Source organism: Doryrhamphus excisus, chromosome 15 (assembly GCF_030265055.1).
Source record: "Doryrhamphus excisus isolate RoL2022-K1 chromosome 15, RoL_Dexc_1.0, whole genome shotgun sequence".
Classification (NCBI taxonomy): Eukaryota; Metazoa; Chordata; class Actinopteri; order Syngnathiformes; family Syngnathidae; genus Doryrhamphus; species Doryrhamphus excisus.
In genome coordinates, this window is record NC_080480.1 from 7,596,615 (window position 1) to 7,612,465 (window position 15,851).

A 15,851-nucleotide genomic window follows, 5' to 3' on the forward strand; every position below is an offset into this window, starting at 1 on the left:
AACCACGGTCGACAAAGAGTTATCCTGGAAAGGCGTCTGTCCGTATCCAAAAGTCATTTTTGGATCATAATTATAATTTGAGATGGGCATGTGAAAATTGAGAGTCTCTCTCTGAAAGTTCTGAACTCCTGTTTCAGTACCAGTGTTTCCTTCCACCACAAGTTGGCACCAAATCAACTGCACCTACACTGGCTGCAGATGGTATTCCAATTGCTTTTAATGATGCCCATCCCTAATAATAATAATAATAATAATAATAATAATAATGATAACATTTCCTACTACAAAGTTAATTGCTACCCTTGCTAACCGCAATCTGTGATCTGTGTTACCGAGTCGGCTCGTTGTTTATGTTGTGTCTCAATGTAGCAACAGAAGAGACCTGTCTTGGTCCGCCATTAAAGTCCTTAACGACCATCTACCGCCTTGTTCTGGTCATTCTGCTTTATTACCAGCTCAAGATAGGTCTGGAGGTTTGAATGTAATTCTACTTGATTGCTGCATGATTATGTCAGGACTGTATCCCCCTGCACATTTGTAATTTTGGCCCAAATCTATTGTAGTTCTCTAAAAATAGGCTACCTGTTCCACATTAAACACAGAAATAAACACTTAATACGTCACTAATGAATGTGTTTTTGTTGGGATCCTTTTGTCGTGTTTAGTTGCGTGTTGCTGACGCCGAAGTTTATTTGGCTGCAGAAGTAGTAGCTTCAAGAGTCAAGTCGTTACTGGAATTCCAACAGCCAAGCAGTGTGGATTATGTAGATGTGACTTGACTTCTTTGACCTGCAAGCCTTTGGAACAGGGGTCACCAACACAAGAGTATTCAGTTTGTTTTTAGGTGAAATTAACTGTGAAAAGAAATGTTCGGAAAATGAGTAGCCATCCATTCACAGCTCTCACAAGAAAAAATGTTGGTGACCCATGACAACCAGGACGAAAGGCTACACCGTGACTCCGACTTTAAATGCGTTTAATGGTAATGGTTTTATTTCATTTGAACATGCATCAGATTACAATTGAGTGCATCCCATAATCAGTTCACAGTTCCACATGTCCAAAAGGAGTAGGAAGAAGCAAAGCTTATTAAATCCTACCCCTCCATCTGGTACTTTTACAATCAGTAACTGTTACATTTGTTCACTTCCTGCTTTCCTAATGTAGTTTCAGGTTTTTAATTTTTTTTTAATTTTTAATGTTTTTTTTGTATTTTATTTTAGTAAAAGTACAAGTACAAGGTGATATGACCATCCAATGACATAATGGGTACCATAGTACGTGTCAATATAGTGATATATATACAGCACATCATGACTGGTTCAAGACTCTTCATCCTTGTATTTAGCAAACATCAACTGCTTGTATTGTTTCTTGAATTGGCTCATCGTTGTGCATTGTTTGAGGGTCTTACTCAATCCATTCCATAGTTTGATTCCACATACTGAAATGCTATGGCTTTTTAACGTAGTCCTAGCATAGAAGTGTTTCAAATGTAGTTCTTCCCTGAGATCATATTTCTCCTCTCTTGAAGAGAAGTATTGGATGATATTTTTAGGTAATTGGTTAATTTAATAAGTGTGTGAGGCATATTTAGGGCTTGTGTCGCGAGTGAACAATGGCAATTGAAGAGAGAAGGGGAGGGTTCTGGAGCTGAATCGAATTATAAGTCACTTTTATTGCAAATGTTGATCCAAAATCAATGCCAAGTTAGTAGGAGAGTTTAGAGGGCGAGTCGTGTATAAAAAACAGATATTTTCATGGCTGTATCGGCATGAAGCAGCTCCAGAATGGAGTATGATGGTTAGGTGTTTGACAGTAGAATTATTCACGCTATGGATTTAGATACTAAGAAGTAAAAAAAGTCCATTAAAATTCCCTATATTTCTCAACCATAGCTCTTTCACCCCATAACACCACAAGGATGGAAAAGAACACTGGATGCTGAGGGCTTCTAGATTGAGTTGCTAACAGATGGTCCTGAGAACATGACACACACACTAACTAACAGTGATGCACAACTACCAAAAGTCTGCAACAAGAGCTCATTGGCTGACTGTTTTCAAGTAATTACGCAATAACACACTCAAATAAACAGTAAATGACAGCTTTCTCCCAACTCCCAAATACACACAAAGACAATAAACTAAACTAAAAACCCTAAAAACCACAATCAATGAATCTGTAAGACATGAGTATCGTTGCAAAAGAAGGAGAGAAGCGGCAACCAAAAAGGAGTGTGTAGGAATGGGGGAAGAGGAGAGGAGAACAGATAAAGAGCAGGACAGACGGGAAGAGCTGCCACTCACACACTCACCGTGTCATGACCGCATCCGAACACCCGCAGCACGGATGAGGCCAGTTGTGAGAGAAACCTCTGGGTCATCTTCACGTGTGTGTGTGTGTGTGTGTGTGTGTGTGTGTGTGTGTGTGTGTGTGTGTAAAGACTGAGGAGCTACATCACCCTCATGTTGCCAATTGTGATGTGTCGGTATGGAAGCAGGAGAGAAGAAGTGCTAATATTTGGGACTCTCCTACCTTCCCCTCGCCTGGCGCCTCCCCCTTCCTGTTCGCGGTGGCATCATAAGGCGGCGCTTCATGGAGGGGGCACCCTGATAGGCTCGATGTCCGAGAGGAGCTGGCAGAGCCGACTGGGGAAAGATATCATTGGCAACGTGCATCAAACAACAGATGATTTACTTGTCTCACCGAGTGACATATCACTGACGGCCAATCATATTCGCTGTTTGACAACCAACAGCTCACATTTCAACCTTGTCTCCCTCCTACGTCCCCTGCCTTGACCATCTGTCTGTTAAACAAGCCAAGATGCGGGTATCTATGTTTGTGTTTCCATATGTGTGTAGAGATGACACAACGTCACTTCGCAAAAGAGCAGGGGAATATTTCTCTTTTTTTTTTTTTAACTCTACTCTCCCTTGTGTTTGTCTTTTCCATCTCTTGTTTTTCTTCTCACCTGTTACATAACACTGGCAAGCATCGTTTCTCAAAATGTACTTCTTTAAAACCACTCATAATTAGTTATTTATATAGGAAATTAATAACATATGTGTAATGGGCAGCACGGTGGTCGAGTGGTTAGCGCGCAGACCTCACAGGTCGTATAGAGTTTGCATGTTCTCCCCGTGTGGGTTTTCTCCGGGTACTCCGGTTTCCTCCCACATTCCAAAAACATGCTAGGTTAATTAGCGACTCCAAATTGTCCATAGGTATGAATGTGAGTGTGAATGGTTGTTTGTCTATATGTGCCCTGTGATTGGCTGGCGACCAGTCCAGGGTGTACCCCGCCTCTCGCCCCAAGACAGCTGGGATAGGCTCCAGCAACCCCCCACGACCCTCGTGAGAATAAGCGGTAGAAATGAATGAATGAATGAATGAATGAAAAATGTGTAATGATTGTTAGAGCTCTCTAGACATGAAATAACACCCCTATAGTCACCTTTACACTCATATTACCCACTATAGTTGACATAATAAGAGAAAATAAGAGACTGTTCCAAAAAGGAATGAAAGGTTGTCGTTTCGGGCGATCAAGTCTGGTGCTTGTGTGTCTCACTGAACATTACAAATACAATTAATGTGTCTCCTGTATGCTTTATATTTGTATTTTAATTCACTTATACATTTTTATGATTGAAAATGCTTAATTTGAGCAAAAATGAAGTACAATTTCTTAAATATGCATATTCAACCACAAATTAAGCATGATTTATTAGTATATTTTGTGATAGAGCAAAAAGGCAATATTATTAAAACAAGATGGCGAGGGATGATTGTATAGTGGAACCAGTTTCCGTCAACTTCCTTTGACATACGTTGTTGTGGACATAATTGAAAATAGCCATGGTTTGCACATTTAATTAAGATTACAATAGGATTTTTGAATTTTGTTTACATGATTTTCCTCCATTTGTGCAAAGTTGAAATGGGGGCGTTTTGTTAGGAGTTTCCTTTCGTTTTGACTGATTTTGACATAACTACCAATCTGCTTTTCATGATGAAGTCAACCATACTGCAACACGGGTGACCATGTATCTAGGTAATAAAAACACCACTAATAAAAACCATGACTGGACGATGGGTTGTTGACATAAACCTGTTGTGTGGTGGTTTGCTTCTGTCATACCTGCAGGCTGGTCTACAGACTTTGACTGCTCCAGTAGATGCTCCTTGGCTTTGGCAGATTGAGACAAGACTGTGGCGAGAAGCTGGAAACACACAACGTAGTGACGCAGGGTGAGAGTGGACACTGAACAAATGTGTTGACATGGATCGAAGGGGTGTTCAAACGTTTTCCAGTGAGGGCCACATACGGAAAAATGAGAAAATGCAAGTGCTACTTTCATATTTTGTAAAGCAACATGCAGATATGCTAAGAAGTTTTATATATTTCAATTAAAAAATGCATCTCAGCTTTGTGGTATAGGTGAAAAAGTGTATTATTAGGGATTATTATTAGTAGTAGTAAGACCTTCAGTCTTTGCTCTTTCCCCCCCATTTTTGTTGTTTTTTTCCCCCCTCAAATATTACAATGTTCTTCTTAAATAATCTTTATAAACTTACTTCTTGTAATATTATGACTTTATTCCCACAATATTTTGCCTTTTCTGTAATATTGTATATGTATCAATATGTATTAATATGGATTATATTATATATATTATATTATATGTATTATATATTAATATGAATATTTACCTAATATTTAAACTCTATGCAACTAAAATGACTATTTTTCCTCATAATATTACAAAGTTTATTGTCAAATTGCGCCTTTTTCTCATTTGAATATAATTTTTTTAATATTTTGAAGTTATTCTCATAACATTACAGCAGTTTTTTTTTCATTTTTGCTGTTGTTTTTTTTTCCAACTACTTCATAACAATAGTGATAATAAGAATCATTTACTTTATTCTTCTAACATTATAACTACAAATGCTCCAATAAAGGCTTTGTGCTCCCGAATAAGAGATCATTCCAAAAAGGAATGAAAACTTGTGTTTCGGGCGCTCAATTCTGGTGCTTGTGTGTCCCATGAGTGAAATCAGCCAATACCGATCACATACACTAGTTTAAGTTGACTGAAGGAGACTTTGAGGATGTGAGAGTTCATAGTTTGATGGCGTTCTAGCAGGACTTCCGGGTATCTTCCGACGCGTCTCCAAGTGATAGAGTAGTAGTACAACATGCTGTTCAGATGTTGTACAGCAGAGTCTCAAACATGCGGCCCGCGGGCCAAATGTGGCCCGCAGGACACTACTTTGAGGCCCCCGCCTTGATATGAAAGTTTAATGTTAGTGCGGCCCGCGCAAGTTTGATATGGATGCTGTATGGTATCATGTACCCAGAAAAAAATATTACGTTTGATTAATGTTCATGTTAAAGGTTTAATAACTGTTAAGAGTTATCCTCCCTATCTGTGTGGAAGTGGTATGTTTTTGGCTATTTAAGTTTCAAGGAAATAACTTGAAGGCTACCGTTTAGGTCGCTAGCTCTCTAGTTTGCGAGTTAGCATGTGTCTCAAGACCCTGCAGTTGCGCAATATGTTGTAAATAAAAAGAGTATAAATGTGACTATAGTCGTGTTTTGTCATGTCTACAGGGCTCTAATAATGCTTTGTTCATTTTAATCTGAAAAAAATAATTTGTCTACCCACCAACTATATGTGGTTTCTTAAGTTTTTCTTATTTGCCATTTTATTATTATTATTATATTTATTTATTACTGATTGATTGATTTTCTTTATTCTTGATTTGTTTATTTATTTTTCATCTTATTTTGTGTAGAAAAATAAAAAGTAAGATATTTGAGAACAGTGGAATGTTTTATCAGAGCTTTTCTTGTAGAAAATTGGAACCAAAGCACTGAAAAAGTCTGCATATTTTTCTGTTTTTAATAAATGTTTTGGTTTTTTTTTTGGAAAACCTGATGCGGCCCAACCTTGCCCAGACCCTAGCTCCAGTGGCCCCCAGGTAAATTGAGTTTGAGACCCCTGTTTCAAACCATTGCCCTTGGAAAGATTGTCTCACTCCAAACTAATAGCAAGATTTACCTGTGTGTGTGTGTGTGTGTGTGTGTCATACCTTAACCCCCTCAGCCTGTGCATGGAGTATATGTGCAGCACTGCCAGCACTCTGACCACTGCCCGATGACCTGACACTGGTCACACTGCCAGAACTCCCCAAACTGCTGCGGTCTCCACCTACAAAACACACACACACATACACACACACACACACACACACGTATATGCATTCATATGCATGCAACCGTTCCAAAACAATATCATTGCATGCAAATGCATGCATGCAACACACGGATGGATGCATTCACACACACGCACACACACACACACACACACACACACACACACACACACGTACAGACATATTGAGTGGTTTAGCTCGTATCCGAGACAAAGTGGTAGTTGGTGAGACTCTCCTTTGAAATGCACTGGGCAGCATAAGATGGGATGAACATGTCGGACATTTGAGTGAATTGGAATGACAAGACAAACTTCTCATTGAACACACACACACAAACACACACACACACTACAAACACTCTCTCATTTCTGCTCTAATTCGTCGTTGGTCTTTCCTAAAATAAAACCCCTCCATACACACTCACAGAGACCGTAGACCGATGCATATGGCGGCGGTCCTACACATAAGACTGCTGAGTTTGGCTACGCTTAAGATGGAAGGAGAGTGGAACATGACTCCTTGCAGGTCAAAGAGTATCTGAGGGCCTTCCAGTTTCAAAAGAAACACCGGATGGAGTTTTGGCTTTCGGAAATGTTCACCATTATTTCTGAACGGACGCCAGATACTGTTTGATGCCTGGTTAGAGTTTAGAAGTCGGAATTTGAGGGCTCAGCGCAGTGCGGCTCAGTTACCTGCCACAGGCTTGCGCAGTACCCAGATCTCTTCGTTGGAGCCTCCATGGGGCCCACAGGACGGGGTGGGGGAGCTGTGAGGACTTGCCTCTGAGCCACGACAACCTTCAACACAGGACACCACCGTTAGCTGCTAACTGGGCCCAAAGCTAATTCTCTAGAAGGAGATTTTAGTGCATTGCAGTAAAGTAGTCCCATTATTTCATCTGTTGAGGAACCTTTTCAAGTTGTTTTGGTAATACACTTGTCAATTTATTTACTACAGCTTTTTGAGGAAGAAAATAAATATACATCAACCTTTCAGCTCTCTTAAGCGGGCCGTTGCCAACAGAAGAAAACATTAAGACTTTATTAAAGGGTGACTGAAGCTCTTTTACTGGCAATCGCTGCAAATTAGGTTAGCGAGAATGCCAAGACCAACAAGAACGGCGGTCTGCTTAAACAACAGGATATTAGGAGGATGCTAGTGAAATGGGGTTGTAGTCTTACTAGAGTAAATGTGAATATCAAAATTCCTACTCAAATGTAAGCGGGCCTTAGATCCTGATCCACAATTTGGGGGAAATTTGTTGGCTGTAGAGCAGTGGTCTCAAACACGTGGCCCGCGGGCCAAATGTGGCCCGCAGGACACTAGTTTGAGGCCCCCGCCCTGATATGAAAGTTTAATGTTTGATATGGATGCTGTATGGTATCATGTACCCAGAAAAAAATATTACGTTTGATTAATGTTCATGTTAAAGGTTAAATAACTGTTAATAGTTATCCTCCCTATCCGTGTGGAAGTGGTAAGTTTTTGGCTATTTAAGTTTAAAGGAAATAACTTGAAGGCTACCGTTTAGGTCGCTAGCTCTCTAGTTTGCGAGTTAGCATGTGTCTCAAGACCCTGCAGTTGCGCAATATGTTGTAAATAAAAAGAGTATAAATGTGACTATAGTCGTGTTTTGTCATGTCTACAGGGCTCTAATAATGCTTTGTTAATTTTAATCTGAAAAAAATAATTTGTCTACCCACCAACTATATGTGGTTTCTTAAGTTTTTCTTATTTGCCGTTTAATTATTATTATTATATTTATTTATTACTGATTGATTGATTTTCTTTATTCTTGATTTGTTTATTTATTTTTCATCTTATTTTGTGTAGAAAAATAAAAAGTAAGATATTTGAGAACAGTGGAATGTTTTTTCAGAGCTTTTCTTGTAGAAAATCGGAACAAAAGCAAAGTTTATTCATTTTTCTGTTTTTAATAAATGCGTTTTTTGTTGTTTTGTTTGGAAAACCTGATGCGGCCCAGTCTCACCCAGACCCGAGCTCCAGTGGCCCCCAAGTAAATTGAGTTTGAGACCCCTGCTGTAGCGGAAGTAGGATGTCAGACGGGTTGCAAGGGTGTCATACTTATGGCGCAAGTGATCTATGAGTGTGGCTTGAAGCGCTGTCGTACATTTCACTAATCGGGGATGTATAGCAAGTGTGTGGCATTGTATGTGGATCATGCAGCCCACTCACTTCAATGGCAAAGTGGGCGTACTGGCTTTGGCTATCGTGACCTGGAGAATCAGAGTGCACAGCTGGAGGAGCCGACCAATGTACTTTTAAGCACGGAAAGGTCACACACTCCTCCTCTGCCTTGCCCTTGTAACCTGGCCATGGGCAAGGTTTTCCTGTGTGCACGGAGCAAATTATTTGCATCCCAATTTTCTTTATATGGTCTTTGCATGCTGTCCTTGCACAAAGCAAAGCACAAACATCGGAATATAAGGCCCGCTTCAAACGCAGTCTCTCACTTGCTATACATGATTTGGGGAATGGAAATAGTAAGAAAAAGTAAAAAATCACGATTCGTTTTTTCCGCAGAACATAATCTCATTAGCCACGTATACATGGATCCAAATATTCCAATTGCATTCGGTTTATTTGCTGAAACGAAAATAATTGAACCTTTGTATACACCTCATTCCCAAAGAAAGGTGCCAATCCAAATGAATATATAATCGGATTCACAGGGGTGGAATATTCCTTCCCCCAATCCGATTGAGGTATCTTGTACCCAAACGGAAAATGGTTCTTCTTTGTCGTGTTTTTCTTCTTCTGTTGTTTATTGGCAGTTTGGCAAGAAGCTTTCGGTGTGCATTACCACCATCTGTGAATTATAGAATCTAAACCTTTCTATACGCCATTCACAAGTCCAGTTTTTCTTTAAAAAGAAAATATATATCTATATAAAACATGTCCTGAGTTAAATTTATCCCGGGTGCGTTCTTTCAGCGCATGATCAGATATGACGTAACACGCAGCTCAAGACGTTCTTCAGTTTTAAAAATGGAGGCGAGCAATCGGCACTGGACTACTGCGGAAAGTTTGTTTTTGATCCAAATTAAATTTCAAGACTGGACGAATGAAAAACACGCAATACGGAGTTATTCCAACAAGTGAAAGAAAAAATCTGGGAAGCCGGTATCACGTGATGTTGATGTTTACGTTTTACTGCGCATGCCCCATTGACTATTCTGTATGATTATAGCGGCGCATGTAGACAGGAGATTGGAATATTCCTTTCCATGTATACCATTGTTTTCGGAAAAGTCATTCGGAAAGAGGAAAAACTCCTCATGTAAACGTGGCTATTCACCATAAATCAGAAGTCATTTTAAAAATGTTGATAATACAGGTAAAATGGACACAATTTCTTCACACTTCACAAAAAAGTGTTGAAGTTTTTCACTTTTTGCATCAGGTAACTATACTGTTTATATTTTAAATGTCTGTAATAAGTGTGGGAAGCATATTTAGGGTTTAAAGCTGGATTGTATTGCGAGTGAACAATGGCAATTGAAGAGAGAATGGGCTGACTCTAAAAACAGTCACTTTTAAAGTAAATGTTGACTTGAAAACAGAGGATAACGTCAATGTCAGGCTAGCAGGAGGGTTTGAAGGAAAAGGGAGCGAGCCATATGTGAAAACTAGACATATGGGCCGATATGTTTATGGGCCTTTTGTGGGGGATTTACTGTAAAAAAGATAATAATATGAATCATATTTCCACATATACTGTAATTGCAACCCTATTACGGTCTACATTGTTCTGCGCTCTGTTCCCATCTTAATATTTAGAAAAAGAGACACACTCACACCCTCTTTCACTCTGAGATACACACTCAGGCACAAACACAGAAAAAAATAGAGAATATAGATATATGAAAACATGTATACACTGATTGTACATTAAAAATCCATAACATGATTTCCTGTGTATATACACGTGCCATCATGTACATACACATACATATATAATACAGCCATCAGTTTGTGATTATATATGTAGACCTTTTAGAATGAGGCTGCTGTAAGTGCATTTGGAGAGTTTCATAAACCATTATAATCATCTTCATAAGTGTTTATGAATGGTTTAAATGTGTGACCAACAGTGCTCCAGGGAGAGGGAGAAACACACAGGCTGCACAAGATCTTTTCTCCATGCAATGGCACAGCTCCTTCTTGTGGTGGCTTTGCATCCCTCACACGTCACCTCCCCACAAATGAGCTCATTCATGATTGGAGTCATACGATACATGAATATTATTTACTGTCACGGTGCAAGTTTCAGTGTGTATTTCCTGGAGGATCTTGTCATACCACAGAAAAAACCTAAAGGCCAGTGAACGCCTTACCTGCAGAACCTTTAAGGTGACATTTGTGAACCATAGTCTTCAGTCTCTTGGATAACACTTGACATTTCCCCAAATGTTTCCCTTTGCGAATAATACTGTGTGGACTGGCCATGGGCAAAAGTGTCGTTTGACTCCTATTTCCTGGTGTTCATCACATTGCTTGTCAGTCTAAATTGTTGATATTGTTTATATACTGTACTTTTACACATACAGTTGCGGTCGGAAGTTTACATGTACTCATTACGGGCAAAAATGTCATTTTATCATCAATGGTGGACCAATCATTTTCTTTGTGGTTCTTGGGGTTGCATCCCTAGTAGTCAATGATCACACAATTGAAAAGGTTTCCAAACTCGAGCATCAAGCATGCCTGGAAAGTGAAAATTACATTTGCGTGAGAGACTGGCTGGAACTGGTTGTAACTATGCTGCGTCTATAATAACAACATTATAAATTCAGCCTTTTTTACGAATGTAAAACTATATATTTCAGGTGCATTTTAATTATAGTGGTTTTCTTTGCTACAGTTACAATAACACCATATTAATCAAAATATAAGACAACCTAAAAATTAAAATCAAAGGTAAAATAAATCTTTATGGTTAAATCTTGTTTTGCACAACTTTTGCATCATAAAGGTGCGTCTATTCACTACTGTATCTTCTCCTCTTTTACATGTGTTGTGCTGTGTGAATGTGACTCTAGATGTGCTATGTGAGTGTGATGTGTGCATGATATGAGGGTTTTATATTAGGGGGTCGGCAAACTTTACTACCATAAGAACCAAAGAAAAAATAGTCTGGAGCTTTCTTAATTTCAGTCAGAACTCGACCAAGATGCATTCTGAAAATGAGAATTTTCCCCACTTGGGTGTTAAAAAAAATAATTGAGTTGCCGGCCCCTGTATTAGTCTGACAATACACTGAGCTATATTAGACTAATATATAACAGTACGGATAAACACTTCATATGTATCTTATACCTTTTACATCCATGACAGTCGAATAATCAAAAATAGTGCCTGAACTTCCTTCCTGCAAACGACAGTTTGAACTTGACAGACCGCTCAGGCTCGCCATTGATGCATGGAGTTCTCTTGTGTGGCTTAGAAAAGTGATGTTCGCGAACAAGTGGAGTGTACTGAATGTCTCTTAAGTGAATTAAAAAGAACCGATTTTCATTATATTATAATTATATTCTTGTTTCTGCAAATTAGCAGAGGCATGCTAACAAAATCATTCCACACTGCAAAATGAAACAGCTAAAATAAATCCTACTACCAAATTAGTATTACATGTATGCCCATAATGAGTGCACAGTGTGACTGCAACTGTATATATCATAACTTTATCAAAAGGGACTAAACAGATACAATTTTTGACCCACGTTGAGATCTAAAGTACTGTTACAAACATCCAATGTAATCCCCATCAAGCTGTCTAAGTACTTGAATAATACATTCTAAGAATACACGTGTTATTTTGAAGGTGTGACAGCTCCCTTGACACACATACATAAAGAGAATGGAGAAAAAATGTTGACAAGAACAGTCGGGACAAGGACAACACAGTTTAGTGACATTCTAAACACAGTTGGTGCGTGTGTATGTGTGTGTGTGTGTGTGTGTGTGTGTGTGTGTGAGTGTCAATAGGGTTTTTCCGGTGGCTTGGCAACAAAGTTGAGAAAATAAAAAGAAGAAAGAAAATACAACGGACCAACTTATGTAGGTGTTTGATTAAATGATGAGATATGGCTTTTACAATTATCCCTCCCTATATATCCTCAAAGGGGACCTAGTAAACTTTTCCAGTTTTCTGACCAATAAATGTAGTTAGAATGTTGTATTCTTGTGTTAAACGATGCTCAAGTTTCAGATAATGTGGTGTGCGCATTTGGAAGTGAGCTTGGGATGGCTCAAAGCGCTCGGTTTCAAAATGGGTCGGAAAACTGCCCCTTTGTGATGTCACAGAGGGGTGGACTTCCTTATATGGGCATGGCTGTAAGCTCTAGATAAGCTCTAGATAAGCTCTCTGCCCTCCACAATTTATCAGTGTCCTAACTGTGTTTATTTTGTGGAAGACATGCAGCAAAAGTGCTTGTCTGTGTAGCATTATATAGTGTGCATTACAGGGGGAGGGGTTGGATTCCATCACAGTCGCTATAGTACACTGGTCCCAGACGCTAAAATGCTCACGCTACTTGACATTGAGAGACGTCTTGAAGTAACCTGGGACTGTCTAGTCTCTACTTCCGGATCGGATTCGGGATCCAACACATATGGTTGTATGCTAAAAGCCGACATTTTAAAAAGACAAATCAACTTTTATTATCAACTCCTATAATGTTTATCAACTCCTTTAAAGTTGGGTTGGCAGCTAGCGGCACAAACCGGAAGTCTTTATAAGCTCTCAGGAGTGTGACCAACCACAACGGAGTGGGCGTGCCTGAAGGCGGGCTGCGTGAAGCACAAAATCCAAAGAAATACAGCTGAATAGGTGTAGATTCTGGAAGAACTAGAAAGCTTTGTGTGCTGGTTATCATGTGTAGCTGCTCTATAGAACTCCACAACTCAATCCATAGAGCCAAAAAATGAGCATAATAGGTCCCCTTTAAAGTAAAAATGACCAGAATAACAATATTACAAATTCAGCCACTTTTACGAACGTAAAAATATATATTTCAGGTGCATTTAAATTATAGTGGTTTTCTTTGCTATGGTTACAATAACACCATATTAATCAAAATATAAGACAACCTAAAAATTAAAATCAAAGGTAAAATAAATCTTTATGGTTAAATCTTGTTTTGCACGACTTTTGCATCCTAAAGGTAATGATAATAATAGCAAAATCAATATAATATAATAATAAAATATATATGTAATAATATTGGGTAAAGTAATGCAGGTTTAATTAATGGGAAAATGACAACAGCTTCAACAGAAAAACAAAAGCAAGTCAGTATGAAAAACACATAGATTTACATAAATAAGGACATATAATAGAAAACTTTAAAGGATGCCTTCTTAGAGATAATACAAATGGGAATCTTCCATAGCCAATCCACTTTGAGACAAGCGATACATAAATAAAAACAGCAGAAAGCATCCCTTGAGGTTTTAATAATAATAATAATAATCATAATCATAATAGTGAAAAGGGGGCGTGTACCTGGGGCAGTGGGGGTGTCTCCCTGTGGGGTTGTCACGGGCGACCTGTTATAGCCAAAGGAAGTGAAAAGTGGAAGCAGTGGCTGATGGGAATGTGGTGGAGGAGGAGGCGGTGGAGGCAGGATATGGATCTGATGGAACGTGGTGTCGTTGCCGTTGACTACCACGTTGGCAGGGGCAACCGTCGCCGGGGCAACCAGCGGTATCTTTTGAAACTGTTGAGTGCAAATGACTGTGCTGGCCAAACCTAGATACACGCACCGTGACGACACACACACACAACCAGCCAACAGTGAACCACCGCCACGTAACAAACGACAAAAAAGAGACATAAGAAACATAAGAAAGGGGGAGGGGGGGAAAGAAAAATTAAAAACACAGAAGGCTGAAGTTACAAATTAAACAAAGAGGAGGGATGTTATGGAGTCACATGAGACGAGGAGGAACAAACAAATGTGGGCACAGCTGTGATGAAACGGACTATGAAAGTGAGAATAATGCACTGAGTAATCAGGAGCAACCTTTCGATGCTTTTTCTTAGTAAGACTGTGAATCATCTGACCCAACCAAGCGATACAGAGAACGCTGACCCATTACGGCATGTTTTGCATCAAATTATGAAAATATGCAGGGCTTTCACTTTCACTTTAGTTGCAACTTCTCTACTTTGAACAGTGTTCCGTGAAAGATCATCTGAATGTCATTAATTGCTCATTAAATGGAAGTACTTGTTAATGGTAGCCGAAGAATGACCTTAGTTTAATTTACGACCATGGAATCAGTGTGCGAGCGAGCAAACAGCAATAGTGAAAAGGTGGTGCATGTGACTCTAGTTGTGCTATGTGAGTGTGGTGTGTGCATGATATTAGGGTATCAATGCAAAGCTATTATTCTTAAAGACTGAGATGTACACTGGGTTACCGCACATATGCGATTCAGTATTCACGGCCCTGCAAATTTGCTGAATTTGGCCATTTTTTTAAAAAATCTGTAAATAGGCTCATCTCGTCTCATTGGCCATAAATGGGTAATAATTTATGAAAATGTGATGATATAGGTCAAATGTACAGCGTACATGTACCACTGTTGGCAAGCCTTATGTCTTTAGGCTTTACTGTTTACATGTTTTTCCGTCAAAAGTTCACTTTTTGTACTTTTTTTTTCAGCAGTCCAACCTGCTGTGTCTCCAATTACAACTCTTATATTATCACTCATTAGTGGTGAGTACCTATACATTTTATAGTTTAAATAAGTGTGTGAGGCATATTCAGGTCTTCAACCTGGATTGTGTCGCGAGTGAACAATGGCAATTAAAGAGAAAAGGGGAGGGCCTGGGCTGAATCTAATAATTAGAATTCGATTTTATAGTGCTTTTCAGGGCAACCAAAGTGAACCCATTCTTCATTCACTCCTCAGTGACACTGGTGGTGGTAAACTACATCTGTAGCCACAGCTGCCCTGACTGTCAAGTTGCGCCTGCAGGGCTTTACTATAACATAATTGTCAGTTGTATTGATGACATGGTTACAAATTCTTGCCAATAGAGTCTATGAGCTTTTTGTTCATCTAAACAGGTGCAGGTTTAGGTTTAGGTTTAGGTTTAGCGGTGTTTAGGTTTAGAGCACACACTCACATGCTCACAGTCCGTTATCTCTGCTTTTTATGGTAACGGTACTAGAAAGTGGATTGATGGAGATATCCAGCAGAGGGTGCTTTCTCACAAGTCAATAAAGTCAACATTGTCTAGCAGGAAGATGCTTAGACATGTTTTGTAATACTCTAGACTGTAAGTCGGTAATTGTTACCACAGCCAACCAAACGTAAAGCACAGACGTTATGTTTTGCCGGCATGGATCTGTTTGTCTGTGTTGAAAATAACTTGAAAAGTTCCATATGGATTTGGATGAAATTTTCAGGAATTGTCAGAAATGGGATATGAGAGAACTGATTATATTTTGGTGGTGATCCGGATAAAAGGGATTTTTTAAAGGATTCTTTAACATTGCAAGATAGGGTCTTCTGTGCATATAACTCCACAAAAAATGGTCAGAAGAAAAATAAAATAAATAAAAAATAAAAACTCATCCAAACAATGT

The 15,851-nt window shown here is 39.1% G+C and overlaps 1 protein-coding gene across 7 annotated transcripts in view; it reads right to left on the minus strand.

Annotated features, from left to right (window-relative positions):
• Positions 1-15,851, minus strand: part of caskin1 (CASK interacting protein 1) — a 97,211-nt gene that overhangs the window by 12,520 nt on the left and 68,840 nt on the right. For 4 of the 7 annotated variants that reach the window (XM_058050165.1, XM_058050163.1, XM_058050162.1 and 1 more), the window contains exons 11-15: positions 13,757-14,002; positions 6,921-7,025; positions 6,106-6,224; positions 4,148-4,229; positions 2,539-2,651 (exon numbers count right to left, since the gene is read on the minus strand). In XM_058050165.1, coding sequence (XP_057906148.1) covers positions 2,539-2,651; positions 4,148-4,229; positions 6,106-6,224; positions 6,921-7,025; positions 13,757-14,002 — 665 coding nt within the window. The remainder of the gene's footprint in view (positions 1-2,538; positions 2,652-4,147; positions 4,230-6,105; positions 6,225-6,920; positions 7,026-13,756; positions 14,003-15,851) is intronic. The other 3 variants (XM_058050167.1, XM_058050164.1, XM_058050168.1) reach the window with 3 other exon arrangements.